This window comes from Coffea arabica, chromosome 1c (assembly GCF_036785885.1).
Source record: "Coffea arabica cultivar ET-39 chromosome 1c, Coffea Arabica ET-39 HiFi, whole genome shotgun sequence".
NCBI lineage: Eukaryota > Viridiplantae > Streptophyta > Magnoliopsida > Gentianales > Rubiaceae > Coffea > Coffea arabica.
The window spans coordinates 58,643,842-58,671,581 of NC_092310.1; the positions used below are offsets into that span (position 1 = coordinate 58,643,842).

Genomic DNA, 27,740 nt, shown 5'->3' on the forward strand with positions numbered 1-27,740 from the left:
CTAGTAATCTTATTATGTCCAGAAATTCATGCACAGACTGAATAAGTCACCTAGATAATTCATGTCTCGTCGGTCTTACCCCACTCTCAAAGGCTCAACTTATAGGAGTAGTGCTTATAAAACTTGGGACTTGTTCTCCATTCATTTCTCAGTTCTCACAACTCGCAGCTTGCAGCTTTTCAATAATTGGAGGAGCAACCTAGACTCGATAGAAGAACCTCTTTGTATCTTGAGATACTCATCCGTCGAGGAGGAAAAGCTTGGTTGTTGTTTGGCTAGGATTTTTTTTTTTTTTTGGATTTGTGCAACACATATTATATTACGACGATAATTTCTGAGAAAGTGGAGATGGGAAAGGCTGCGAATTACGAGAACGAACTGGCAACCGAGTTGAGATTAGGTTTGCTGGGGACAGACCATCATGAACCGGAGAAGCAATCTTTCCCTTTGAGCCTCGTCATCAAGAGCAACAAGAGATCTTCATCAGAAATGGATTATAATTCCTCTGACAAGTGTGAACAAGATTCTGCTCCGCCTCCCAAGTAAGCAGAATACATGTTACAATTAATATCTCATCATGCATGTATTACAGCCTACTGGGCGGCGCGTTTGTCTTTTGTCTGCATGTGTTTTAGTGGATGGTAATTGTAGTGGGGCAAATTTTCCAGTAGCCACGTGTCAGTTCGGACATGATGACCTGTCAGTTCGGCCAACCAATCCACGTATGACGCGTGTCAGATGGCTCTGTCACACGCGAGGTCGGCAATAGAGATCGCACAGCTCGGACACCTCAGCTCGGTATAGAGGGAGGTCAGTTCGGCCACGACTGCCGCCTCTTTATGAAGTGGACCAAATGGGCCGCCGCCCCCGAACCTTTAGGGGCAATAGTATGAAACCCTAGAAAGACTCCGAACCCTAAGGGGACTCCGACTCCCATATGGAAACTACTACCCGTTAAGCCTATAAATATAGCACTACGCAACAACTCAAGGTATGCCATCTACAGTACCCTCCATACTATTGCCTTATTCTTAAGCTCTACTGACTTGACCGTCGGAGCTATTTCGGGGACTCTAGTCCCGCCGTTATTCTTTCTCCGCAGGATAGTTTGTTTGGTTTTTCCCTCTCAGCTCGGCTGCACTCAGCCAGCTCTGTTCGTAGCAGCTCAGCTCGGGTTGCGTCCTTGGCAGCTCACCAGCCCAACTCGCCAGCTCGCTTCCTCTCAGCTCTCTCAGTCCAGCTCAGATCTTGTTTTTGACAGTCGCATCAATTGGCGCCGTCTGTGGGAAACACGTAAATTCTTCTTTCGCGAATCATGTCAAGAACTAGATCTCAGAGGAACGCTGATGAATCCAAGGAGAACGAGCGAAGCGGCCTTCAGAACTCCCCTCGGGGTCCGACTCCTGGAGACGAGGGGGCGGGGCTCTCACGAATCCCGCCTGAGCAACTAGTTCAAACGGTGGCAGAAAACCTACCTACTTTCGAGGCTATCATGAACTACCTCAAGGGGCAGACAGGAGGTCATCGTGACCAGGAACCTAAGGTCCCAGGGGTGGAAGGAGTTGGGCTGTCAGAATCCCGAGCAGGGAGTCCTAATCCTCAACTCAAGCGGATGCGTAAGGAGCTTACGCGTGAACAGATCGAGGTCGTGGAGTCCTCCCACAAGCACTCCCGAACTAAGCACCCGGAGCCCTTTCGGAAGTTTTCAAGGGAAGAGCTCTCCTCGTGGAGAGAGCAGCTCCAGGGGCAGGACGAGTTGGACCTGCTGTTGGACCCTGAGGCGGACAGGTACATTGCTTCCCCCTTCGTCCCTGACATTGAGAACTACCCGCTGCCTGCAAAGTTCAAAATACCGACCATGAAATCCTACGACGCGACTACGGATCCGGAGGATCATCTGTTCGCATTCTTGACACAAATGCGCCTACAAACGGCCGCCGATGCAGTCAGATGTAAGACTTTTCCAATATTTCTGGAGGAAAAGGCACGCCAGTGGTTCCAAGGACTACCCCCCAGGTCAGTTCGGTCCTTCAGCCAGCTTGCACGACTGTTCTCAGCTCAATTCATTTCGTCACGAGCCTTTTCCAAGAGTACTGCTCACCTGGTGACAGTTTAGCAAAGACCCGAGAAATCGCTGCGTGAGTACATGGTCCGATTCAATAACGAGTCCCTCCAGGTCCGGGATCGGGACGATAAGGTCGTCATGGCCGCTTTCATCAACGGACTACGCAAACAGAAACTATATACCGAGTTCGTGGAGAAACCTTCTAAGTCAGTTCGGGAGATGTTAGACCGAGTTCACGAGAAGGCTAATGCAGTGGAAGCTAATCGCTTGAAGGGTGAAGAGGAGAAACTACGAGGCCAGAGGCGTAGCTGAGACCGAGAAGCTGCCGAGGTCGTACAGGCCGCGAGAGCCGCCGAGGCCGAGCTGACCGGAGACGCAGCTGAGGTCGAGCTGGTCGGAGAAGCTGCTGAGGTCGTACAGGCCGCCAGAGCTGCCGAGGCCGAGCTGACCGGAGACGCAGCTGAGACCGAGCAGGTCGGAGAAGCTGCCGAGGTCGTACAGGCCGCGAGAGCCACCGAGGCCGAGCTGACCGAAGACGCAACTGAGGCCAAGCAGGCCGGAGAAACTGCTGAGGTCGTACAGGCCGCCAGAGCTGCCGATGCCGAGCTGACCGGAGACGCAGCTGAGGCCGAGCAGGTCGGAGAAGCTGCCAAGGTCGTACAGGCCGCGAGAGCCGCCGAGACCGAGCTGACCGGAGACGCAGCTGAGAGCTTCTTCGGCCAAACAGGTCGAAGAGGCTATACAGGCCGAAGAAACCAAGGAGGTTGCTGGACAGGCCATCCCAACCTAGACATCTTATATTGATAGAATATCAAGCAAGGGTGTGGAGTCGGACCCCTCCTAATCAGCCTTACAGGGGACGAATTGACTTACACCTTGAAGTTCGACTTTAGGGCCTCCAATAACGAGTCCAAGTATGAGGTACTTTCATTAAAACTCACTCACTCTATCGATACATGACCTGAGTTGTTTGGTCCCGCATGGTCCTATCTTTTCGTGCAAATATATGAACTATTTAGAAGTCAGTTCGCGCGCTAGCCCGAGGTCAGTTCGCGCAAGTGTATTTAGACAGCATGATAAGAAAGACATGAATGAAAAATTTTGATAAGTATAGAAGAAACAAAAGTCTATTCAATCCATAAGAGTCTATTTACAAAGGAGGAGTTCATACAAAAAACGAGCTGGTCCTACTCAGTTCGATTTTACAAGTTACTCGAGCAAGGGCCGTCATCGTAGAATCATGGGTCCTGCACCAAACTGACTCTTCGCCAAGAAACTTGGTCCAGACTCATGCGACTTTTTCGATGACTCTAGACTCAAAGGGGGGCTAGTGTAGTGGGGCAAATTTTCCAGTAGTCACGTGTCAGTTCGGACATGATGACCTGTCAGTTCGGCCAACCAATCCACGTATGACGCGTGTCGGATGGCTCTGTCACACGCGAGGTCGGCAATAGAGATCGCACAGCTCGGACACCTCAGCTCGGTATAGAGGGAGGTCAGTTCGGCCACGACTGCCGCCTCTTTATGAAGTGGGCCAAATGGGCCGCCGCCCCCGAACCTTTAGGGGCAATAGTATGAAACCCTAGAAAGATTCCGAACCCTAAGGGGACTTCGACTCCCATATGAAAACTACTACCCGTTAAGCCTATAAATATAGCACTACGCAACAACTCAAGATATGCCATCTACAGTACCCTCCATACTATTGCCTTATTCTTAAGCTCTACTGACTTGGTCGTCGGAGCTATTCCGGGGACTCTAGTCCCGCCGTTGTTCTTTCTCCGCAGGATAGTTTGTTCGGTTTTTCCCTCTCAGCTCGGCTGCACTCAGCCAGCTCTGTTCGTAGCAGCTCAGCTCGGGTTGCGTCCTTGACAGCTCACCAGCCCAGCTCGCCAGATCACTTTCTCTCAGCTCGGCTGCACTCAGCCAGCTCTGTTCGTAGCAGCTCAGCTCGGATTGCGTCCTTGGCAACTCACCAGCCCAACTCGTCAGCTCGCTTCCTCTCAGCTCGCTCAGCCCGTCGCAGCCCAGCTCAGATCTTGTTTTTGGCAGTCGCATCAGTAATCAAACCTCTTTTTTTTTCCCCCAAGTACGTACTAATCGATGATGAAATGAATCTGATAATTCAGGGCACAAGTAGTTGGGTGGCCACCGGTTCGATCTTACTGGAGAAATGCTCTCCAGCAGCAAAAGAAAACCGAGAGTGATGTTTCGGGGATGTACGTGAAAGTGAGCATGGACGGAGCTCCATACCTCAGGAAAATCGACCTTAGGGTTTACAACAACTATCCCGAGCTGCTCAAGGCTCTAGAGGCCATGTTCAAGTGCACCATCGGTAAGCACACGCCCTGCCCTGCTCTCTTTAATTGATTTTAATTTTTGTTTTTTGTTTAAAAAAAAAAAGAAGAAAGTATTGGTTGAGTGGTGGTGGTGTATTGCGGGAGATCAATTGTTAAATTGTTGGGGGAGGATTTATAATTATGGTGTTAAAGATCTTTTCAGGGAGCGTGGTTTGTAGTATGATCTGCATGCATGGCTCCTATATATGGTTAGTTTATATGTTCGTGCGTTTTTTTTTTTTTTTTTTTAATATTATCAGGTGTGTATTCAGAAAGGGAAGGATACAGCGGATCTGACAATGCACCCACTTATGAAGACAAGGATGGAGACTGGATGCTGGTTGGAGATGTTCCATGGAATATGTTCGTCACCTCTTGCAGAAGGCTCAGAATCATGAAAGAATCCGAAGCCAAGGGCCTTGGGTGTTTGTAGTTGCCGGCGGATAAATTAGAAGAAACAAAATTTATTACTACAGCCGGCCCGGTATATAGATATAGTATAGTAGTACTTGCAAATTAAACATGTGGGACTACTGCTACCACCACCAAAGAATTCTCCTCCAACCAGCGCCTTGGGTTCTCCAAGAAAAAGAAAGACTCCTCGCTCGCTTTCTAGCTTAGTCATGATCAGATCCGCTCATCAGATCAGGTGTACAGATTTCGATCTGATGGCTTTCCTTGTGACTTTGGATTCCTGATTTCTGTACTATCCCATAGCCTTCCAGGGTGCATGTCTTTATGGGCTGGATTTAGATTACAAGTGTTTCAAAATTAATTTCTCCGTACAAATGGATCAAGAGTTTAGCTCTTCTCGAATTCAGTCATTACGAATTATTCCGTCCACCGCGGCTACAGGCCTTGCGATGGTCTCCAACAATGGGCTTTCAAGGAGCCCAAGCACTTGTCTCGAAATAATACTGCTTTTCATGGTTGGTTCAAAAGCCCAAAAATCATCAGTACCACGTACTGATATTAATTAATTAATTAAAGCCAGTAAAGAAGAAGGGAGAGCCATGATGACATTCAAACCTAAAAAAGAGATCTCTCCATGCAGAAGGCTATACGAAATGCCGCACTAACACTAACGCAGTGCAACTAGAAGATACGCCCCCTCTTTCTTACTCAGATTACCTTTGTGTTTTCTTCCTGTTGTCTTGTCCCACCATTCTACTGGATTGTGAGTTCAACTGTGCTACGTCGTTATCCAGAGTTGAGGCCCAAATCGACAGACCAAACAAAAGCCCAACAATTTCCATTGGCCAGCCCATGTGGAATATAGGCCTCCTGGATGACGCGCGAACGCAGCAGCACTCGTTTTTTGGTCTGTCACTCTTCCTCTCCAAAGAAAGAACCTTGCCTGAGAAAACTAGCTAAGAACGTCTCTCTCTCTCTCTCTCTCACACACACACACGCAGAATCCCATCATCAAACCCCCACTGTCCCAGAGACTTCTTTCCCAGTTCCATCCATTCAGCGCAGAGGGAAAATGCTGGGCCGTCTCGCCGCTCAACGCTTCCGCGAGATCCGTCAAGTTTTCCGTCAAATCCCTCAGGTTCTCCACTCCCACTCTCCCATCTAGTTTCGCCTCCTTTCTTTTTCTTATTTTTCTTTATTATATATCTATTTTATTTCTGTTCATTTCGATTCTCTTTGGTGTTTCTCTCCTCCAGGCTCCTCGATTATTCTCCACTGCCTTAAATTATGTGAGTGCTTACTTTCATTTCTATTGACTTTTTCCCTGAAAAGAAAATTAGATTTCATTTCTTTAAATTTGGAGTCTTCTAATTTAGTAATTGACGTTGATTTGTGAAGCACCTGGACACTCCTGATAACAACCCGGACCTTCCCTGGGAATTCACGGAAGCTAACAAAGCCAAGGTTAGCTCTGCAATGCTTATTTCCTCGCATTGTTTATGATTTTTATTCCCACTCCTTTTTTATTAATTTGTTTAATACATTATAGAATCGATTCTTATCTGTACGCACGTCCTGTTAGAAGTCACTGGAGTGGTTGTTGTCATAAGCTGCGCTGATATAGTTCTCAATTGGATCAGTTACTTGCTGCACTTTGTAGGTTTCGTATCGCTTGAGTTTGGCATTTCTGCTCTCTAATTAAATCGGCAAATGCAGCAACACTGGGGTTAGATTATCATGGTTGATATCTCGTTAATAGGCACTCATTTAGTCACTTTAGTACTTGAGAAATCGGAGGACATGGTCTTGCCTTCACCAAGTATTGAATTACAAAGATTTTGATTAGCGTTATTTTCCAAATATGGTGGCATGCTTCTAGTATTCAACTACTGATGATACTATGTTTTGCCATCAACTCTATTAGCAATTAGGCTTGTCATGAAAATCAGGTTGGAAAAAGTCTTTCCCATGCGTAGCTTGCTGTCTTTCTTTTCCGGGATCTTTAAGAAATTACACATCCTCTTAACAAAATAGTTTCCAATATGCATAGGTGAAAGAGATATTATCCCATTACCCATCCAACTACAAGCAATCTGGAGTTATTCCTTTGCTGGATCTTGCACAACAACAACACGGCGGATGGCTCACTGTTTCAGCTATGAACGAAGTATGTTGCTGTTGGTTGATCTTCCATTGGTTTTACTAGTTGATAACTCTTCATTGTTGCTGTCATTAGAGAAGCATTACCAAGTGTGCTGAATTCTGCACTCATATGCATATGATGCATACAGAAAAATTTAACAATTTGTGTGGACACTAGGAACTTTGGAATGGAATTGCGTATTAGATGTACTTCCAGCCAGCCGATTGATGAACTTTGGAGTCGGTTTTCATACTAAGTGCTTCTTAAATGTAGCTAATCGATGTTGATTTATTGTGTTGAATTGTTGGAGAGAATTATTCAAAAGGTGCAACAAGTTACCAAACTGGGGAAACCTTAATCTTTTTCTACATGTAAATTGTAATATTCCATAAAGACGCTCTATTATGTGCTCCCACCCCCCCCCCTTCTTTTTCGTGTTGTGTTATGTTGAAAATAATAAAGAGTCATTCATGCAATGGCAATTGGACAGCTTTTATTTTTAAAAATTTTTTTCTTCTTTGAACAATCTTAAGCCTCTGTTTTGGGTTTTGTGCTCTACTGAGTGATAAAAAAATGGTTTTTTGAGCACTTATATTAACTCATGGATGGGATTGCTTGACCACTCAGCAATGACCAATATGCTGCTCATATTGCTTAATCTGTTTTGAGTGATAAAGGTGGCAAGAATTATTGAAGTTGCACCAATTCGAGTTTATGAAGTTGCAACCTTCTATTCAATGTTTAACCGTACAAAGGTGAGAGGTTACATGATGTCACCATAAGTTACTATGAGCCTGTGTTTCTTATGCTTCAGCTTGACCCAGTGAACTGCTATGTTACCCTATCAGGTCGGTAAATACCACCTTTTGGTTTGCGGTACAACACCTTGTATGTTGCGTGGTTCAAGAGATATTGAAGATGCATTATTAAAGCACCTAGGAGTAAAACGCAACGGTAACTTTGTTGGAATGTTCTTCATCGATTGTCTTGTACACTGAATGTTATTGAAGCTATATGTTCTGGTTTTCATTTGAAGTTGCTATTCATCATTTGCAGAGGTTACAAAAGATGGTTTGTTCTCTGTTGGAGAAATGGAATGCATGGTACATTTTCTTCTCTGTCCTGTTCTGATCAGAAGATTTGTCATTTTGTTTGCTATGAGATATGGTCTGCTTGACCAATTCTAGGCACTGGAGGGGATATGCATTAAAGAATGTGTCTCTACTTTTCTAAGATATATTTTGTGATGAGTGAGCTAAGCTTGAATCAAATAACTGTTTTACACAGATTGGAGTGCATTAGCAGAGAGAAAACATGCCTGCTATTCTCCTCTGGATTTTAAGTAGCATGCTCTTAGACTGAAAACATTGCATGATGCAGGTGGTGATATACTTGCATAATCACAATAGTAATGAACATGATGAGTGCCACCTTTCCATTTGGGTGTGATTATTCCATGTATTTGTTATCCTATTCTCCATCAGTGCATGGAGAAGAGTTAATTTTCTTACTGTTACCAGTGTGATTGAACAAATCCAGTATGGAACTTGATGCTATGTAGGTTTCATTTCCGTAGGGATGCTGTGTAAATGCTCCAATGATTACTGTGGCTGACTATTCCAATGGATCTGAAGGATACGCATATAACTATTATGTAAGTAGATATCATTCCTTTTATATATTATGGCTTTTACTAGAAAATCTGATTTCATTTGGACCCTTGTGTCTTCAATTTCTTGGTGTTATCGTGTGTGTGTGGGGGATAATTGCAGGAAGATGTTACTCCAAAACGAGTTGTTGAGATTGTTGAGGCATTGAGAAGGGGAGAAAAGCCACCGGTAAGGAAATAAATTTGCCAGCATATTATTTGCTTTGTTTTTACATCAATATATATTTTATCAAATCATGCCATTTGTACTTCAGCGCGGCACACAAAATCCAAAACGGATCAATTCAGGACCAGAAGGAGGGAATACTACGTTGTTAGGTGAGCCGAAGGCTCCACCATGCCGCGATCTTGATGCCTGCTAAATTACCACGAACTAATAATAACAAAAAAAATGCTTGTTGCGTTTTGTAGCATCCTTCAGTTATGCTGTCTCTGGCCTATTTGATTCAAAGATTTCCCTTGTTTACTTCCAATTTTCCTGCCAGTTGGGAATCTTGTGGATTTAATCCTTTCATGGTTACAAACCCTTTCTGCTTTTTTAATTATGTACCAGGTGCATAATATGGATGGCCTTTGTGTCCACATTACCTTAATACTTTCGATTGGTACACTTGAGGACTTAAAAAGTTATCACAAAATGTCTGGTTAATTGTAAATCTCTGTTTAGATGCACTTACGATTTCAAGGGTTTTTGCGTGCTCTTTGGGAGTAATTCCTTTGCTATTGATATTGAACTTATTTGGTTGATTGATGGACTTTTGTATGGATGGCACAAAGCAGCCATGGTCATAGTATTTTTTCCTAATTCTCTGTCAGGTGAGCTCATTTTCAGCCGAAAGCAAAGCCCTTAAAACGTTAAGACAGGGAAGCGGCATGCGTCAAGATGTATGAACTTCCCATACAATACGGGGAAGCTCTCATTCGAACCAGCGTTGCAAAAATATGTAACCATTAATAGCGTTTGGTGTCGAAGCATACAAGTTTTCTAGCGCTAAAAGGCTTGAGCAAGACAGTGTATGAGAATATAATAGCCCAAGTTTTGAAAGTGATTCTGCAAGCCACACGCGGTTATTTCATATGTCTTCTCCGCTGGCCGGTTCCAGTCCTTGCTTCACGTCTTACGATAAAGATATGTTGCTGGACGTCACACGAAACTTGACAGTGAAATTACAGGCTAGGCACAAGAGTATGGGAGCGTCACCTCCTATCACAAAACTGAATCTCGGTTTAACTATTTTCTGCCTGGGAAACGAGATTTTCACTCTGAGAGCTCTCGGGTATTTGCATCAAAGATGGAGTCATGTTAGTTGGCAAGGCTAGAATAGCATTTCGAATATTCTGCCACGTTTCATTACGACGAAAAGAGAAACCATACCATTGTGATTAATTGAAACGTTATCACTGTGGACAATTTGCCGAAACCCATCAGTTCATGTGTACCAAGTAGGTGACCCCGCGGGCTTGAAACGTCTTTTCCATTTTTGCTCAAGCTCTTTCCTACCATCCAACAATAATATTTTCTCAATAATGATTTAGCGAAATCAACAAGAAGTCAAAACCACTTTCATGAACCAACCCACCCACGCCACTAATAATTTTGGTTGGACTACAAATCCAGCTTTCTGGGACAAACGAGCATTATCCATTCTAACTCGAAATGCCATTTGTGCTGAAATCTAATTACATTAGTACATAAATATATGTGCATCACGCCTTTGAAGGGTCCCAACATCCACCATCAAAATGAGAGTCCCCACTATAAATGTGCTTCCATCATCCACCACTACTTCCAGGTCACATCATTGATACAAAAAAGCACAGCATATCAAGAGAACTTTGACAATTTCTTCACTACATGAATCTAGCAAGACACTAGGGGTGCGTTCCTATTACTCTACAAATAACACCAGACCTTCTCCAGAATAAAGCTACAATAAGGCAAAAGGTGGGATCATGGCATCTGACATAGATTTCAATTAAAGGAAGCAAAAGTTGATTTTCATAAAGTCTGATCTTACGGACGGGGAATCAATTGGCCACAGCAAACTTTGTTTTTTGGGACTGGGATGTTATGACATTGATGAGGCCTACGGAGGAGGATTTGTTTCAGGCTTGATAAGGTTGGAGGCATCTGGTGGTTGCGTGTGGTATATAGCTGAAGCAAGAGATATAGGCATTATACAGAGTGCCTTGGATTGAAGAAACTGCATAGCTGCCCCAACATTTTCTTCCATGAGTTTTGCTACCTGACGTTCAGTACCATCATTTGACCACTTGTCCCAGGCCGGCTGGGGTCTTCCACCTTCGCCGCTCTCTTCCTTCGTAAAGCACATAAAACAGATAAATGTGTAGAATGGAACCAGAGGGCACAGCAGACCAAAGACAGTTGTTTTATTACCTCAACTGATGATATTGGAATATCCGTCACAAGTGGTGCCACTGCGCCAGCTCCCCCCAATCTACTCATGCTCAACACCTGTAAGGTCATCAACTTATAACTCCTTTTTCAAGTGCAGCTAGGCAGAAGATGCAGATGCTCTACAGATTTAGAGTCTTTCACAAAGATTGAATTTTTTAAGGCAGGGAAGGGAGGAGCTCCAATGGATGTCAAAATGGATTCTCGTAAACAACAACCTATATTGATTTCAGTGCTAACTCAGAGTGTGGCAGTATCTATCAAAAGGTATCATGCCAACCAGTAAAAAGACACAAGTTGCATGACATTCAGATCAATTTATAAATCTGCCAGTCACAGATCACAGTTTAACCAACAAGAGAAATAATGTATCTTAGAGCATAGCTGCTGTCATCCAAAAAGAATATCTATAATGTTACATGACCAAAAAATTGCATCCAATCTGTATGCAGAATAGTAATGAACAGGCTAAAATCAAGATTGAACTGTAGCACTCCTCCAACGGCCATAATTATATAGTGAAATAGGGCATAAAAGTCCACAAATAACTCATAAAATAAATAGATAGAAATAACTGTCATAAATTACACAAATTCGGACAGATTGCAAGACATTCCTTATCTGAAAAGGGTCATTAAACATGAAGCCCCAAAAGAAGTTTAAATTTTCTGAATGATCACCGAATAAAACAGACATCATCTCAGAAGAATTACCTTCACCTGAAGTCTCAGGAACTTCACATAATCTACAATTTCATCAAGCATTGCGGCCCTGTCAGTCTATAAAAATAAATCAAAATAAAACTATTAACAAGGCTGCAAGAGAAATTCTTCTTTTTTTCCTTCTAAATCTCAGTACCTTGGACAACCAAGAAATATTTCTGAACTATGTTGGAGCTCAAGTGTTGCTATTTTAAGATCCAATATCAAAACAAGGCTTAAAAGTCTGGGAATCCCACAAATGGGAGGTGTAAAAGCTCTATAAAGCTATTACAGCAACAGATTGTTGGACAGGCAACTTGGCAAAGCTAAATTAGATCAAGTATTTTTGCTCTATGTGCGTCCCTAAATACTTAGTATAAGATTGCCGATTTCTGAAATTTTCATTTCCTGGAAGACATAAGAAAGTCCTTTCAAAAGATCAATTAAATCTACGCAAGCTGAAGCTTACAGGAATAAGAAAAACGAAATACTTCTTCCTAAAATAAATGACATCCAAAGAAAACAGTCATAGATTATCATTCCTACGCCTTCAAACTAAGGTAAGTTATTTGGTGCTTCTACGAAAAACCAAGTGCACAATGTCCCACCATGGCCAGGATGTAGGAGGGGTAAGGAGTACGTGATTTAACCCGTACACACTTTTTATACTAAAAAAAAAACCTTTCAGAAAGAGGTTTGAATGGGGTTTAGGCAGATAATAGCGTTTGGTTTTTATCTACTTGACTTGCTTTTTAATCAAAATAAAATTCTGTAAGCTGCATGGATCTGTTTCTCTACCACTCTATTGCTTAGAGTCCCTAGGTTCCCTCAGAATCAAAAGCATCACTGAGATGTTGCAACAAAGTATACTCACCTTATTGACACTGGGAACCAATTCTTGCAAAGCTCTAATTCTTTCTGCTATTCTTTCTCTGCGTAGCTGTGCCAAGCCAAGAAAAGAAGATGGCCTGATGATATTAACAAATGAAGAAATGCAAAAAAGGGCTTTGAATGTTTGCCCCAGAATGGTGTAGGAAATAGTAAAACAAAAAGACATCACCACTCAAACATATTGCAAACTTCTTCAGCAATTACAGCTAAAATATGATAAAAATTACTCAAATTTGTCCATCAATACTATTGACATAATCTTCTTCCCCATAGCAAAGAGGAAGTATTCATTTTGATGGATAGATGCAAAAGCTCACATCTAACCAATCACAAATCTACAAATAACGATTCTTGAATTAGACTTCAATTAGACATTCAGGAGGCATACCCTCTCAGCTATACTGTGAGGATCTGTAGCCTGACCTCGCCTTGCCCGCACCCTTGGTCGAATTGCAGGTGGATGTGGAACTACAGGAACTGTCGTTGGCAATGGCTGTCCATGGAAACCCTGGAAGAAAGAGTACTATAATTGTCACAAATGATGATGCCAAATTGCATCACCTTCAAAAGTTTCATGATTCATGAAGTCATACTTAACTCAAAAACTAATACAAGATAGATCAAAACCAAGAAGCAGAGATCTGCAGTGCCTAGAAATTTTGATCATAGAAATTTTAAACATCTTCCCTTAAAAAAAATGATTGAGCTTTTTGTTATTCAATTTAAGAAGGTAAAAATCTGCCTATTTCGCAACAAAAAAGGCCACAAGTATACGTGCAAAAAAGTATACTGGATTTTGCTTTACAAAAATCACTGGAAAGGCAGAAATCAGTATGTGAAGTACAAAAATGAAAAAGAAAATTTAAAGCATGCCTGGAGATAATCAAAACTTCATTCCGGCATCGGAACTACACCTTTTTTACATTAAAATTATCAGCCCAAAACAAACATTGCCAGGAATAACACTTTTGGAATTGTGTCGTCCCACTGAAACCAAACACTAAGCTCTCGCCATTAAACCTCTGGCGCACGAATTTGTTGGTAAACGAAATCAACGAGACAGGGTAGAACTCTAACAACTTTTGGCTACCAGTAGGCTTCTAAAAGTTATGTGCATGAGCGTCTAAAACACTCAATATCCATAATTGCTTGTAATATTCATAACTACTCCTTTTTTTTCACTTCACCAAGCAAGGAACAAAGTTAGAACATCTCTCAAAGAGAGAACTTACAGGTCTGACGGAAGAAGCAGCAGGTCTGCCATCAACGACGTCGTCTCGGAACCTCTTCCCGCTCCCGGAGGCTTCTTCCATCTTCACAAACCCTCCCGCCTTGCCTTGCTCCAAACTCAGCCCTAAAGGAAAATTACCCCCGTGAAAGGTACCACCAGTGCCAACACCGAGTCCAACTCCAACGCCGAGGCCGACACTGGCGAGGTGAGAGGAGGCGTCGCCGGAGCTGAGCTGGAGCATCATGGGAGGCGGCAAGGCATGGGCGTCATTCCCGGGAGCCAAGTTGGGGTCGGTTGGGGCTGCAGCTCCGGCATAGGCAGGAAACCCTAGGATTTGCTCAAGGAAGTCGTCGGAGGGGCCGTCAGTGGGATTATTAGCCATAAAAGTGAAGGGGAGAGCAACAAGTGAACAAGGTGGAGTGAGAAGGATTCTCCGAGTTAGAGTTCTCCTCCAATTTCATGGACTGCTATATGTACATATATATACACACGAATTCCGGTATGTGTAAAGAGCGACAATGAGAGCGAGAATGAGAGAGCAGCTGATGGAATTCAACTTTCTACTGATTACTGTGGGGGAAGAAGCGAAATAAAGGGGGCCGGAATGGCTTGCTCTCTTTCTTCCTTTCTTTGAACCTTTTTTTTTTTTTTTTTAATGCTTACGAATGGTATATAACAAAAGGAGCCCTTTTTTATCAAATTTACATGCCTGTCCTTTTATTACCGCTACACTAGGAGACCAGGACCACTACCACTTTCCTTCCTCATGTTTTTCCTCGTGTATTTAGCCTTTCTAATCGATCCGCTGCTACATTTTACGAAAGATGCTGGGCAGGAGTACAATTTTTTTTTTTTTAGGGTAGCTGACCTGACGGTGTACCTTCTAGTTAGAGCATCCATCAGAGTTCTCGACACTTGTCACAAAAATGGAGATAAATCCAACAACCCAAATAAGGGTTGGGGCTCGAAGTGGATCCAGGTCCTTTTTTTGGACCAAAAAAAAAAAGGAGTACAATTTTTTAGCCTTTTTAATCGATCTGCTGCCGGTTCATGTTTGTTTGGATAAAGTATTATTTCAAACAAATGTTATAGCACATCCTGTGATGTGATATATATGAGATAAAAAGATGATTAAAAATATTAAAAAATAGATTAAAAAATATGTTTATAATACAATCAAAATATTATTTAAAAATACTTAATACCCAAGCCAGTGTTTCCAATTTCCAATGAGTATTTATTGTTAAGAAAGAGGTTTTCTCATATCAAATCAACGTTCAATGTTCCGAAAAACTTTCAATAGTTCCTCATAGTCAAGACAACTCCAAAGATAATTGGCTATCAAAAAAATTTGATCTGTATATTCAGATACTCCCACAAAATTCCGTTGCAATCACAGCTTTGGAGTCCGTTTGAATTGCAATTTTTTTGAAAATTTTGTAAAAAAAAAACATACTTTTAACGATTTGATGGATGTAAAATAAAATAGCAATAAAAAGATGTGTTCAGAAAAAACATAAATTTTTTTTAAAAAAAAATAGCAATCCAAAAAAGACCCAAAATTTTGTGATTACTGAGTAAGACAACCAAAATACAAGGCTGGAGCAATGGCTGGATTTGAGTCCATAGTTATTAAATTCGACTTAACTCGACAGTTGAATCGATCGGCCTAATGATCCAGGCATTAGATTAAGCCGAATCTCTATTTTGATTGGACAAATTCGGTTGACTCGATGATTCAATTGAAAATCTGTCCGACATTTCAAATGATCCGATTACCTTTTTTTTTTGTTTTATTGTGGGCCTTTATTTTTGAAACAAAATGTATATATACTTTTGATAAAATTTATACGTTGAATTTTCATTTAAATATATATAGACTTTACCACTTGTTTAGTTTTTATTTGATAACTAAAATTTTTTTTAATAAACTTCTTTATATTTTTATTATACAATTAATTCTTTTAACTTTTAAACTGACAATATTTGATTAGTTAGAAAATTAATTTATTTTTAAATAAAAATAAAAAATAATACTAAATTTTTTAAAAACAAGCGATATAAATTTTGTTTATAATTGACTATATTATTTATTTATTTAAAAGTACGATAACATTTAATTAATTAATATCTATATATTTATTATATATCTTTTTAAGTATAATAATTAGTCTCTAAAAAACTTTATTATATATTTTATGTATATTAAAATTACTATTTTTTATTTATATAAATGTTAAATTAATACTCACAAATTCAACCAATGATCCGCTAATTGGTTGAACCAGTGACCTAGTGATCCAATTCCTTTGCCGGACTGGATTTAATAACTATGTTTGAGTCCATTGGATTCCATTTCCCAAGTCCAAATCCCCCCAATCCCAAACGCAAGTTCCTCTTCAACCTTGTTTGGCTGCCTGTATTCTACTATATGCTATATATTCACCATCCTCTTTCTTCTTCCACGAGTTAAAATTTATTTATTGCACAAAAGACATATTAGAACATAAAATAAATGGCGATAGTCGAACCAATTTCCACAATGTCAAAGGCAATTAAAATCGCTTTCAACACTCTCAGCAATCGACCAATGGGCCACGACAATATCCACTACCAAATGCAAAGCTCACTACAAAACAAGTTGAAACCCCAAGTGACAATTGCAGACAAACATGAATTCACATTCAAAAGTCCAAATGGACGAGACATGGACACAGCCGTATGGGTTTCGATGTTCAGTAGTATTTGGAGTGCCTTACCCTCTCTCTCTCTCTCTCTCTCTATATATATATATATATATATATATAATATATATTTTTGGGGTTTTAGGTGGGGGGAGCGGGGAGAGGTACTAAGTACACACCACACTCGTACGTACACTTGAAAAAAAGAAAACCAGCCCAGAAAACAGCATGCTTGGAGCTTAAAATATCAGCAGGTTATAGGTTGATATGCGAAGTTAATATCAAGTCTTCTGCTTGAGTCGCATTGTGTCAGATCAAACAAATTACGCCAAGAGGAGTCAAGCGGATAAGATAATACAGTAATATGAACAGAAAAAGAAACCGGGAATAGAGATGACATCAAATAAAATCACATATTAACGTCAAATGAAAAACATGCAAACAGAATACATTATGTGAAACCATACTAAAATTTTCCAGTTGTTATGAAGAAGATAATTTGTAGCCAAAAAGGTAAAAGTAGAAAAAGAAGAAAGATTTAAAAAAAAAAAAAGGCTTGAAATGGAAAACTAGCTAGTTTGGGAGTTTAGAATAGAAAAGAAGAGAAGAGAAAGGGTAAGTTAGAAAAGAAAAGAAAAGAAAGGATGGAAAATGATCTAAGTTTCTACCGGGGGTTTTAAGAAAAAAAAAAAGGTAAAGCAATTTTCTTTTATTTGGGAGCTGTGTACAAATGAAAAGAAAAGATATTTAAACAAGTTAATTTACAAATATATTATTTCTATAAAGTAAAGGGAGGTGTTTTAGTGAGAATTTTGTAGTGAAGAGACTCGTCGGAAATTAAAATTTTTTGTATTTGAATTTTCATTTTCAGAGTAATTTTGTCATATTCAAAAAATTACTTGAGACTTCCACACTTTCCTTCGCTTTTTTGGCAAAAAATTTTCCTTTACATGAAGGGAAATGAAATCTTTCTAATAAATCTTTTCTTTTCCTTCACATTTTTTGCTCCAAAACAATGAAAAAACTTTTATTATCCTTTCAGAACCTTTCTTTTCTTTTCTTTTCTTTTCTTTTCTTTTCTTTTCCTTCCACCCAAACTAGCTTGATCTGACTGCATGCTTCTTTTTTCCAGGTAATTAACCTAAAAACCCAAAAGTTCGTAACAAATCAACAGGTTTTGTTCTCATTTACAAGAAACGCAGAAAGAACAACAGTATGAAAAATATCTGTGAAACGCCTACAAGCGAGAAACAAAAATTAATCAGGCCTCAAAAACAATCCATACTACAATCAACCGTCCGCTGTAAACCCATCAAACAAACTACCAACAAAATCAAACGTCGACTCGCATCAAATTTGCACCAGGATGGAAACAAGAAAATCAAGATTTTAGTTCATAAGTACAACATTGCATCAGAGAGCATTCAACCCACAATCAAGTGCAACTGAGAGCGGTAATTTCATTTCAGAAAACGATACTGCAAAACTTATGTCCATCGGGTTAGGTCCGTACAAAACAGCGCCTTTTAGTGTTTCTGTTTAATTAAGAAAAGCGAGCGCAACAGAAGCTTGAGGACACAAATCTCACCAGCAAAAGTTGCCCTGCCGATTTGGGGCTTCACCAAAAGGATGATCTCTTGGCTCCAAAAGTGAGACCCGTGGTGAATTTAAAAAATGGTGAGAATCCTGATGAAGACGTTAAATAATCGGGTTCGGAAGACGGTACTGGCTTGCGGTTCTCTCTTATTTTCTGGGGAGACGAGAAAATAGCGAAGTGGTAGGATTGTCCTTCGATGTTTATTGGCCATTTATACTAGTGAAAATAAAAAATTGTAAACTAATTATGACATTTGAATCCTTATGCTATAGGATAATGAATGGGCTGTGGTGAAAAAATTGGGTTGTGTTATGTGCCTAAAGAAAAACAGTCTGTTTATGCACAAATTTGAAAACTAAAAATCAAGTGAGAACCTTTATTTCAACTCGTGAAAGAAGCTTCCATCTTAGTGTCATTTTTAATACAACTTCGAGCATCCGGTAGCCAAGTTAGGAAAAAAAAAATTTCAATGGCCGCACAAATTCATTAGATTTATTTTAATTTTATTGCAAGTAACAATATAGTAATTGACTGGAGACGTGTAAATGAGAGGAAACATAATAATTGGCAATAATGTTCACATAATAATGATAAAAATTGGCAACATAGGTAATCAGTAAATAAATCAATAAAATGCAAAAGACCACATAATGCTCTACGACCCATTAATTACTATTTTTATAATAATTATTGTTATTTGTGTATAAAAAACTTACAAGTACATTAAACTACCTAAAGTATTCAATTTGTGCTTGTAGTTATAATTTTTTTTAATTAAAAATTGTTATTGCATTACTCATTGGTGCATATAATTTATTTTGGTCACATACTAATAAATTTGTAAGATAAAATAAATTTTTAAAAAATTGCATGCCCAAAAATAAAGAATGTGTTTGAATTGCATTTTTCATAATTTTTCATAAAAAAAATTACTGTAGCGATTTGATATATGTGAAAAAAAAATAATAAAAAAATATAATTACGAAAAGGACGTAATTTTTCGACGGAAAACAGCAATCCAAACAAGGCCAAAAGTTTTCTGTGCTCAATGGGGCACGTGCCTTCAATGACTAATAATAACAATATATGAATCTCTCTGCCATTTGGAAACTCAACGACTACAAATTCACTTAATACGAGTTCCACGAATTATAGCAAATTACCGATGAGCCAAAAGGGGCAATTTGTGTAATTAACCTCCTCCATCCTCCATTATTAGAGTTTTCACCCGTCTTGAGGTTTTTTTTTTTGGACCTGAGCCATATAGTTACCTACTGCAGAAGCGAGTTGACAGTTTGCCCAAATCAATGTGATGATGGCCGTCTGTCTGGTACCCCCATCACATATAGACCACGCCAAAAAAAAAAAAAGGCAGGTGCCAGCTCCGGAATCAAATAGACTACCAGGTGCCAGCTCGCTAGTGTCTACTTCATCAGTCTTATCAACGGACTCCATTGGACTGTCATCAACTTCATGTCTAGCAAAGTATACGTCAGTTAAGAAGAACCACGTTAAAAATAAAAAATGCGCAGCCATAATTTCAAAATCAATTTTCCCAAGAAAGCTAATATCTCAGATTTGATAATATATTTCTCCAAACACGGCATAGAAATTGTATGTGGCACTGGAAAAAAAAAAATTAAAAACCAAGAGAGCAACGCAAAGCCCTATTCTCCTACAGGAAGGTTGGTGACCCTAACCTTAAAAACAGTTCAAAAATCAAAACAAAATACCTTGAGCAAACATCATATTTGTAAATTGTGACAATGTTAACATGAAGAACTGAATACAACCCATACTAAAATAGTAACTAACTAATAGAGGAGTGTCAGAGCAATGTCTTCATTTTTCTCGCGTAAACATGGAAAGATTCTAGACAATTCTATGATGTATAAGAACAATTCAATGTCGCTCATGATAACAGATAAATATGGCTTAACATGCGAATGAAGGAACCAATTTAGTGGTGCTCATATTCTCCTTAAGAATCTGTAAATATGCTATTGTTGAATCTTGCTACCAGATTGGACACCACCTAGAAACTTGTTCATTACATGGTTTTCCAACCTGCAAGTTTGATAAATAAGTTAAAGCATGCCCCAAGTGTACCATTCCTGAAAATTAAGGGGAGTGGAGTGCCATGCCTGGTTGCACATTTATAGTAGATCGTCTCAGGAGAGTTGTACGTGCGTGCATTTACAAACATCCTCCTGATATCCGCAACAAACATATCAAGAGTCACGTAATACAGCTCTGATTCTACCCGTTTTGCCATGGCCTTCAAATCTGCAAAGACAGCAATGTACACTGAAGACTCACAACACTCGGAAATATAATTCTCCAAAGACGGTACAGCAGTTGTAACAATACTTGATGAAATTGCTCTTGTCAACAACTACAGGCAAGTGCAACAAAATGTACAGGGTTTATTAATTAAATACAAGGCTTTCTACTTTATGATATGCCAGGACAAAGAGAAGCAAGGGAAAAGACGGAATGAGATGAAAAAAGATGTCGACCTTCCTGATTCTATATGAACAGAATGACTGCCAGCCACACTATTAACATGGAAATAGGCCATGGAAAAAGATAGTAGCTACCTCAAATTAGTCCACATCTGAGAAAGGATAAAGCACAGTCACAAGCTTTTTAGTAAAATTTCAGATTTAAATTGAGTCATGAAATATGATGCTTTCCACTATATCCATCTAGCATTAGAGCTGTACAGCTATCAGAGAATCCTAGGTGAATTCACCAGTGATCAAGCAAATATACATGTAACTGAAGAAGCAGGTCAATTTGTATTTTAGAAGGAGACAAGAATCAAAAAACTGAGAGTAAGTATGGAAGAAAATATGTCAAAAGAGGAAGATACTTAATGCGAAAACAGTTACCTATTTGATCTTTAATGATGTCATAATAGTCAGGTACATCTCTTGCATCAACAGCTTCCTTAAACGGCCAAGAATCAGGATGGTCATACATCGCCTGCTAAAAAGAAGTAACTAAATTGCATACAATATGAAGGAAGGCACTTGAAAAGCGTAATCTGCAATATTCTCTTTTCTAAGTATGATTGCCCTTGTTTAGGAGTTATATTTTCATTTCATTCTGGGAGGGTCAGTGGAGAGGGAAAAGATGTTGAACTATTTCCAACCATGTTTCTGGCATGACGATAGTCATACCATCCATTGTGAAAAGAGAAAATGGTAACAAAGCCACAAGTCTCTTCTCGTCAAATGTTATACCTTCCTGAGAAGGGGAGAAGAGGAAACTCTCCCATCCATTCCCCATTCCACAAAAGAGAAGGCACAGCTGATCTTAAATGATATCACAACAGATTTCACAATGAAGACAAAATGGAATCTTGGAGCATCCTATACTTTTCAAGAACCAATGGCAATTAAATAATGACTGCTCTAATCCGCTAATTTGATGTGAAAGTTCATGAAGTCACTCGTACATTTCATTGAAATGCATAAATGCCAATTATTTAAGATATTTGATCATTAACACTAAGAAAATACAAAGGATTCTCTCATTATGTTTCAATACACTTCGCAGGATCCTCCTATACAAGTTGACTTCACAAGAAAGGAGCTATAACAGCATTAAAAATTTAAAATAGTTAAAGATTTTGAGCAACCAACACTTAAAAAAACCAGTAAAGAATCTTAAGAGAATGACCTTTACAAGTGACCGCAAAAATGTAGTCATGGCCTTCTGATGTGAGACTCCATCTGTTAAGGAGCTAACCATCTTATACTGAGAATGGCCATACTGATCAGGAGTCCAACCTGCCTCTCCTATCACCACCAACAAGTTCAAAGTAAGGATTCTGAAAGGAGTACAGAAAACCATGCAGTAGCATTGTTAAAAAAAATCTTGACAACAGAACAAAAATGGATAGAGAAGTAAACTAGCAACCTGGTCAGAAGAAAGGACAGCGCGGCAATTTCAGTATGCAGATAACATATGATGCATGCTTGAAATTGGGAAGTAACATCAATGCTGAGTGGGAGACGCACACAATAAGTTGGGGAGAACTTTATTTTACTAATTTCTAAAGCAAATGATGTTATATCAGAAACTGCTCAATTTTGCGCTTCATCAAAATCTTTTAACAAAATAGGAGATGCCAGTTAAAATGGACTTTTTATCAACAAATGTCACATCAATTTGACAAACAACCATGAACTATTTAGTAAATAGATCATCAGACAATTACTTGGAGATAAAATATACAATCACTGAAACATTCAGGTTTCCTACTTTAAAGAAAGGATGTTGATGGCCAAGGACCAAAATAATAAAGACAGGAAGAACTTACTCAAGCCAGGTATATCCTCAGCTTTGATAGCCTTCTTGGGGATACCAGCTTCCTTCTGCATAAGTCAATTTAGTCATGAATTGTTCCAGAGGTCTGAAAACAAATAGAAAATCAAGTTTTGCATTGACAAAGACATCAGAGTGATCAATTTTCTGAATCTAATCCTTTTGTTCCATGCAACATATAATGGAACATTCCCATATGAAGACTTGGGACTGCAACCTTGACATTTTTTATGATGTACCAAGTTTGTCAGAGGACAACATATAGATGTATTACCAAAGACTGACAAATACTCCCATCTCTCTCTCTCTCTCTCTCTCTCTCTCTCTCACACACACACATTGTCCTATACTCTTTAAAGATTTTATATGCTAACACAGAAACTGTAACTTTTATATACTTTTAATTTTAATCAGTTTCCACTAGTTTCTATCTGACATCTAATGCTCAATCAATTAAACCATCTTATCAATCCCCAGCATCTCAAGTACACCACGTTTGTTGAAGTTGAGCTGAGTGGGATGACGGAAGCCCCCAAAAAAAATAAAAAATCATATCCATTACCCTAACAGAATAGCATATAAGATTATTTTCACAGAAAAGGATATGGTAGAAACTTAATCAGCAATAAAGGGGATAGCCCTATAATTTTCTCATACCATGCTTAACCCTACTTCAGTTAGCAAAATCGCTAATAGTTAATTAAGAATGGATAACCACCATATACATATTACAATCACCTAACAAGCACCAAAAAAATCTCAAGTCAAAATGATTACATATACCTTCTGAAAATCAATTGCTTTGTAGACAATATGACAATTAGATAGCTCCCTTATCTTTTCATCAATTGCCTAGCAACACAATAGCTTTTGTCAGTATAAATGAACCTTGAATCAGTTGCTATACTTATAACATTTTCCCCTGCCTTTTTTTCATTTGTGTGTGCGGGCAAGGGGAAGCTGGCAAGGCTGTGACTCGCATTAAAAGAACAAACTATTCCAGTAATTAGATGTACTCTCTGAATAATCTTTAACTGCTTGTACTCATGTTTCACTAGCTTTCAACCTCATCTACAGCATTGTCACACTATGTAAGTTCAGCTCATCTTACCTGTCTCTGCCGGCGTATCATAGTTGACAAATCAGTGTAAGGAAGCTTCGGATCAATTTTGCATTCCATAAGAATCCCTCCATCATAATCCTTAATATACCTGAAATGAGAGAAAACATTATAAATATTTCAAGCTACAGAAGATGGAACTTCTTAACAAATAAAAGCTCAAATGAAAACTAAAAAAAATAAAATTCTAGAAAGCTCAAGACATCACACTAGAATTATTTATTACTCAAAAAGATAAAAACTAAGCATTTAAATTATGTGAGCAATCGCTATGAAGATACCCATGCCACCACTCTTTCTCTAGGTAAATCTCCTTTGTGAAGCCCTGTTTGACGAAGTAACCGACAGCATTATTGTCAGCATAAGTTAGAAAGTGAGTTAGCCCGTCCACATCGCGTGCATGCTGCTTTAAGTGGTTCATCAGCCTGGTCCCATAGCCCTTAACTTGTTCATCTGCTGTGATTGCACAAAAGGCTATCTCCCCAAACTTCTGGCTATAGAATTTCAATGACAGTGCCAGTGAGAAGTCATCCACCACAACATTCCCAAATGTACAACCAATTATATGATGTTGGCAAAAATATATATGAGAATGCAACCATTTACAACCAATTATATGATGTTGGCAAAATTAGAAAATCGGGACAAGATAACAAAATAATTCTCGGGAAGATTCATGCAACCTAGAACTGACAGTGAAAAGGTGCAGCAGCTTTCAAATTTTGTCATGCACAATACATAGTGTGCAGTTAAAGAAATGACTCATGGATAGCCCAGACACGTCCATAAGCCACCTCTAGCTCGCCCTCCCCAACTCCCAGAGGAGGAGCACCCATTAAACCAGACAAACCATAATCAGATTAAACATTGCCAATAATTTGATGAACACTTTTGTGTGTGTGCATGACTGTGTGCGTACAAGACCCGATAACAGATCAATCAAAAAGCATTAAGGATATATCGACAACTGAAACTGTTTACATGGAAGCTTACCTCACATAAGGACGGTATGTTATGCCACCAACAACCTGATTACGTCTGATAACCATAACAGATTTGTGGTTTCTGCATATAACGACTAGAATATCAATAATTTGCACCTCAGCTCTTGGAAAGTATGATATGCTACGGTCTTTAAAAGATTAGGTGAAGTCACAATGCTAATTATTAGCACAATTTGTGAAGAAGCAGAGCTATGAATTTCAACTTTACATGCTGCATTGCATTGATCCCAATATGTAGTTAAGAATTCGGTCATCACCAAAAATTACATGCCATATATCAGGGATTAATAGAGTTGCAACATTAACTTTGCAAATAATATTACTGCCTACATGCAAAGCTGAACATCTTAGTTTGACATGGCAAGTGCAATTACATCAAACCAATAATTAATATTTTCAATTTAATTTATAAAATGAAATATACTGGCATAACAGTTGTCACCAGGAAATGAAGGACTCAAAAAAAAAAACTGACGTCAAGATGAGGTTATTCAGCTTCCTCTAGGAATACTGCAAATCAAAAGCCAGAAAATTTTCTGGATACACCAATCTATTTTGCCTTAACTACAATAACAACACCTTGATACCAATAAAAAAGCTGATAATAGAAATCTTAGAAATTACAGAATCAAGTGAATGACCAAAATAACCTTAAACCTTAAAACAAAGAAAACTAATCAACACAGTATTAGCCTGAAGTATGACTCTAACGAAGATACCAGAAATTTTTTCACAGGCGTGCATGGCAGTTGAGACAAATAAGGAGAGAGTCTTTAAATTTTTCCCCTGCTTCTCAACAATATATAGACTGCACTAATATTCTAAGGTATATTGCATGCACAAAGAAGTGTATGCTCAACACAAAACCATGCCGAAACATTGAGAGCAGAGGCTAAAATGAAACATTTTAAGAAACTGAGGAGCCAGACCTGTCCATCACAAGACGAACAATATATTCCTTAGGCATGTTAGGCAGTTGCCTGGCAAATATATTCTTCAACCCTATCAACCTGCCATGAACAAAAAGAATGTACGACATTATACTTTAGATGACCAGTTTATAGATTAATTCATTCATATCTAAAGATGCAAAATTTACAGGACAAGACAGTGGAATTAACATCATTCCAGTGAAGAGAAATAGATACCAAACCATATGCTCATCAGTACCATCATTCGACACGCATACAAACTTCAGCATTCCTGATTCCTCCTACAAAATTTAAATCACCAACTTTATCAAGTCAGCATTTAAACCAAAATTATAACAAAACAGGCTACAACAGAAAACTTACTTCTCTCTTCAAACTCTCCTCTCTTGCACTATAAGCCCCACTTGTTTGTATATTATCTGTAAGAATATTCTTCGCCACCTCATCCTTCACCCCAGTACTAGGAGCAGAACCAACACCAGCAGAATTCGCAGCATTGAAAGAGGCGCCAGCGTTGCCACCATCTTTCGCCATCTCGGAGGGCTCAACTTTGACGGAGTTCTCACTCTTGAGCTTGGTATTCCTCGCTAGGGGTGGCACGCTGGTCTCTAGCCTCGAGGCCGTAAAATTCCTCATGGAGGAATTATCATACTCCTCCTCTTCATCGTCAACCACCTCCTCGGACTCGTCGTCGGAATCGGAGTCCGCGCCCCGTGCACTGATGCTTTCTAAGTCGTCGTTGGATGTCAGTGCTCCGTCGCGCGTATCGGAGAACGAGGAAGGGAATGGCGGTGCGTGATCGTCAGACGCCAGCTTGCGCTTGTGGATGGATGACGTAGCTGAGGCCGATGCAGAGTGTGACGGAGACGCCGACTGTGAGCTACGAGAACGGACCGGCGCTGTTAAGTGACTGTCCATTGCTTTTAATTGATGGTTCAGATAAGTTATCAATATTGATTTTGCTTGGATTTTATGAAAATCAGAAACTCAGATAAATGAATTGAAGTTCAGGATCGAGTTGGCAACAGACGAATTGCGTAATTTTGAAGCTCGTTACTGAAAAATAGGGGTTTTTTTTTCTCTTTATTGGATCGAGGTAGGGTTCCCGGGGTTGTTCCTGCCAGTGTCCAGTCAACTGTCCACCTGAGTACGGAAGCTGGCACTTCAGACCAGAGAAATGTCGCGCTGCAGCGGATACTGGATTCTGTGGCTAAATGCGAATATAACACCTATACGTCGTCGTAACGACGCGGCCTAACACATGCTTGACAATTCAAGAATGCTGGATCGCCCGTGGATAAGAAGCCCTATTCGTTAGACTTTAGGCTCCATTTGACAATATATAGGTATACTCAAACAGTAAATTTGCTTAATTTTAAACACCGCAACAAATATATAAATATGTGAATTTTAATATTGAATCTATTTATATTATTTGATAAACATCTATAATTGAGTGCTTAATAAACTAAATTGTAAGATTTTGGTGTTCTATTTTTTCATCCAAAAAAAAATAGAACTTATGATTTAATTAGTTTAAAATTATTAGATATGAAAATGATAATAATTATTTTTAAATCAAATTAATACAAAAGATGAAATATATTCTTATACTATATAAGAATGAGTTGTGATTAAAAGAAGGTTCGAATTTCAACTACATGGATGGAGGTTTTTTGGGAATGTGAAATGTTATATAGTTTTTTTAAAAAATTTTGGTACAACTGAGAACAGCATATGTTTAGGTATATTTATCGAAATGCTCTCATTTTGGTAAATTTAAAATTTTGATTTATGGAGATATCTAGTTATTTCTAGAATATAAAATTATTTTGCAACCATTTTTGTATTGAATACACATAAGCTTATGTGTTGGTTTAATTACTGAAATGATGTTAGAGACACATTTAATTGAAATGTTGATTTTGTTGTGCAATTAACACAAAAACATATTAACATATTGTGCAATTAACACGTTACTATAACTACCTGTTGAAGAATATTTTTTTGTTTGAAATAATTTATGTCTGCTCTTGAGCAATTTTCAACTAGCATCTATAAGGGTCTTTTGGAAATAGTAAATTTGTAAAAATATTAATAAAGTAAAATATATAAGTATATGCTATAATTAGAATATACTATTATTAGTTTTATCATATCTGATGACTTTTTTTTTTCAAAATGTACCATTATTTGTTC

The 27,740-nt window shown here is 39.0% G+C and overlaps 4 protein-coding genes across 6 annotated transcripts; 2 read left to right on the forward strand and 2 right to left on the reverse strand.

The window, feature by feature from the left end:
- Positions 1–348: 348 nt before the first annotated feature.
- LOC113715747 (auxin-induced protein 22D-like) lies at positions 349–4,837 on the forward strand. The gene is made up of 3 exons (XM_027240039.2): positions 349–542; positions 4,195–4,400; positions 4,665–4,837. The coding sequence occupies exons 1-3, from the start codon at positions 349–351 to the stop codon at positions 4,835–4,837; spliced, it is 573 nt and encodes a 190-aa protein (XP_027095840.1).
- An 871-nt stretch (positions 4,838–5,708) lies between these two features.
- On the forward strand, positions 5,709–9,286 carry LOC113715770 (NADH dehydrogenase [ubiquinone] flavoprotein 2, mitochondrial). Its single transcript, XM_027240069.2, has 10 exons — positions 5,709–5,956; positions 6,075–6,107; positions 6,217–6,282; positions 6,869–6,985; positions 7,639–7,716; positions 7,810–7,915; positions 8,018–8,064; positions 8,538–8,615; positions 8,734–8,799; positions 8,885–9,286. Exons 1-10 carry the CDS (start codon positions 5,891–5,893, stop codon positions 8,990–8,992), a joined length of 765 nt encoding a protein of 254 aa, XP_027095870.1. The 5' UTR covers positions 5,709–5,890; the 3' UTR covers positions 8,993–9,286.
- Positions 9,287–10,192: 906 nt separating this feature from the next.
- On the reverse strand, positions 10,193–14,431 carry LOC140037828 (transcription factor UNE12-like). 2 transcript variants are annotated; one of them, XM_072082969.1, is made up of 6 exons: positions 13,871–14,431; positions 13,027–13,146; positions 12,622–12,687; positions 11,760–11,825; positions 11,029–11,106; positions 10,193–10,948 (listed from the first exon to the last, which is right to left on the reverse strand). In XM_072082969.1, the coding sequence occupies exons 1-6, from the start codon at positions 14,249–14,251 to the stop codon at positions 10,718–10,720; spliced, it is 942 nt and encodes a 313-aa protein (XP_071939070.1). In that variant the 5' UTR covers positions 14,252–14,431; the 3' UTR covers positions 10,193–10,717. The 2 variants fall into 2 exon arrangements, with proteins under 2 accessions (XP_071939070.1, XP_071939071.1); XM_072082970.1 differs by having other exon boundaries at positions 10,627–10,944.
- Positions 14,432–19,884: 5,453 nt separating this feature from the next.
- Positions 19,885–26,847, reverse strand: LOC113715778 (histone acetyltransferase GCN5). Of its 2 annotated transcripts, none has more exons than XM_027240081.2 (12): positions 25,905–26,845; positions 25,758–25,822; positions 25,539–25,619; positions 24,599–24,670; positions 23,887–24,099; positions 23,597–23,696; positions 23,269–23,337; positions 22,481–22,535; positions 21,838–21,956; positions 21,045–21,138; positions 20,295–20,436; positions 19,885–20,217 (listed from the first exon to the last, which is right to left on the reverse strand). In XM_027240081.2, exons 1-12 carry the CDS (start codon positions 26,457–26,459, stop codon positions 20,151–20,153), a joined length of 1,632 nt encoding a protein of 543 aa, XP_027095882.1. In that variant the 5' UTR covers positions 26,460–26,845; the 3' UTR covers positions 19,885–20,150. The 2 variants fall into 2 exon arrangements, 1 of the variants encoding a protein (XP_027095882.1); XR_003454085.2 differs by lacking the exon at positions 19,885–20,217 and adding an exon at positions 20,670–20,767 and having other exon boundaries at positions 20,337–20,436; positions 25,905–26,847.
- Positions 26,848–27,740: the final 893 nt, after the last annotated feature.

Excerpts from the sequence above, each read along its gene's own strand:
- LOC113715778 (XM_027240081.2), bottom strand. The coding sequence starts at position 26,459 with ATGGACAGTCACTTAACAGCGCCGGTCCGTTCTCGTAGCTCACAGTCG. Across the intron at positions 24,100-24,598 it reads ACATACCGTCCTTATGTGAG|CCAGAAGTTTGGGGAGATAG; the intron begins GTAAGCTTCCAT and ends GAAATTCTATAG. Across the intron at positions 23,697-23,886 it reads GAGAAAGAGTGGTGGCATGG|GTATATTAAGGATTATGATG; the intron begins GTATCTTCATAG and ends CTCTCATTTCAG.
- LOC113715770 (XM_027240069.2), top strand. The coding sequence starts at position 5,891 with ATGCTGGGCCGTCTCGCCGCTCAACGCTTCCGCGAGATCCGTCAAGTT. Across the intron at positions 6,283-6,868 it reads CGGAAGCTAACAAAGCCAAG|GTGAAAGAGATATTATCCCA; the intron begins GTTAGCTCTGCA and ends CAATATGCATAG. Across the intron at positions 8,616-8,733 it reads GATACGCATATAACTATTAT|GAAGATGTTACTCCAAAACG; the intron begins GTAAGTAGATAT and ends GGATAATTGCAG.
- LOC140037828 (XM_072082969.1), bottom strand. The coding sequence starts at position 14,251 with ATGGCTAATAATCCCACTGACGGCCCCTCCGACGACTTCCTTGAGCAA. Across the intron at positions 12,688-13,026 it reads CTCACAGTATAGCTGAGAGG|CTACGCAGAGAAAGAATAGC; the intron begins GTATGCCTCCTG and ends GGCTTGGCACAG. Across the intron at positions 11,826-12,621 it reads TGGTTCCCAGTGTCAATAAG|ACTGACAGGGCCGCAATGCT; the intron begins GTGAGTATACTT and ends TTATTTTTATAG.
- LOC113715747 (XM_027240039.2), top strand. The coding sequence starts at position 349 with ATGGGAAAGGCTGCGAATTACGAGAACGAACTGGCAACCGAGTTGAGA. Across the intron at positions 543-4,194 it reads GATTCTGCTCCGCCTCCCAA|GGCACAAGTAGTTGGGTGGC; the intron begins GTAAGCAGAATA and ends CTGATAATTCAG. Across the intron at positions 4,401-4,664 it reads CATGTTCAAGTGCACCATCG|GTGTGTATTCAGAAAGGGAA; the intron begins GTAAGCACACGC and ends TAATATTATCAG.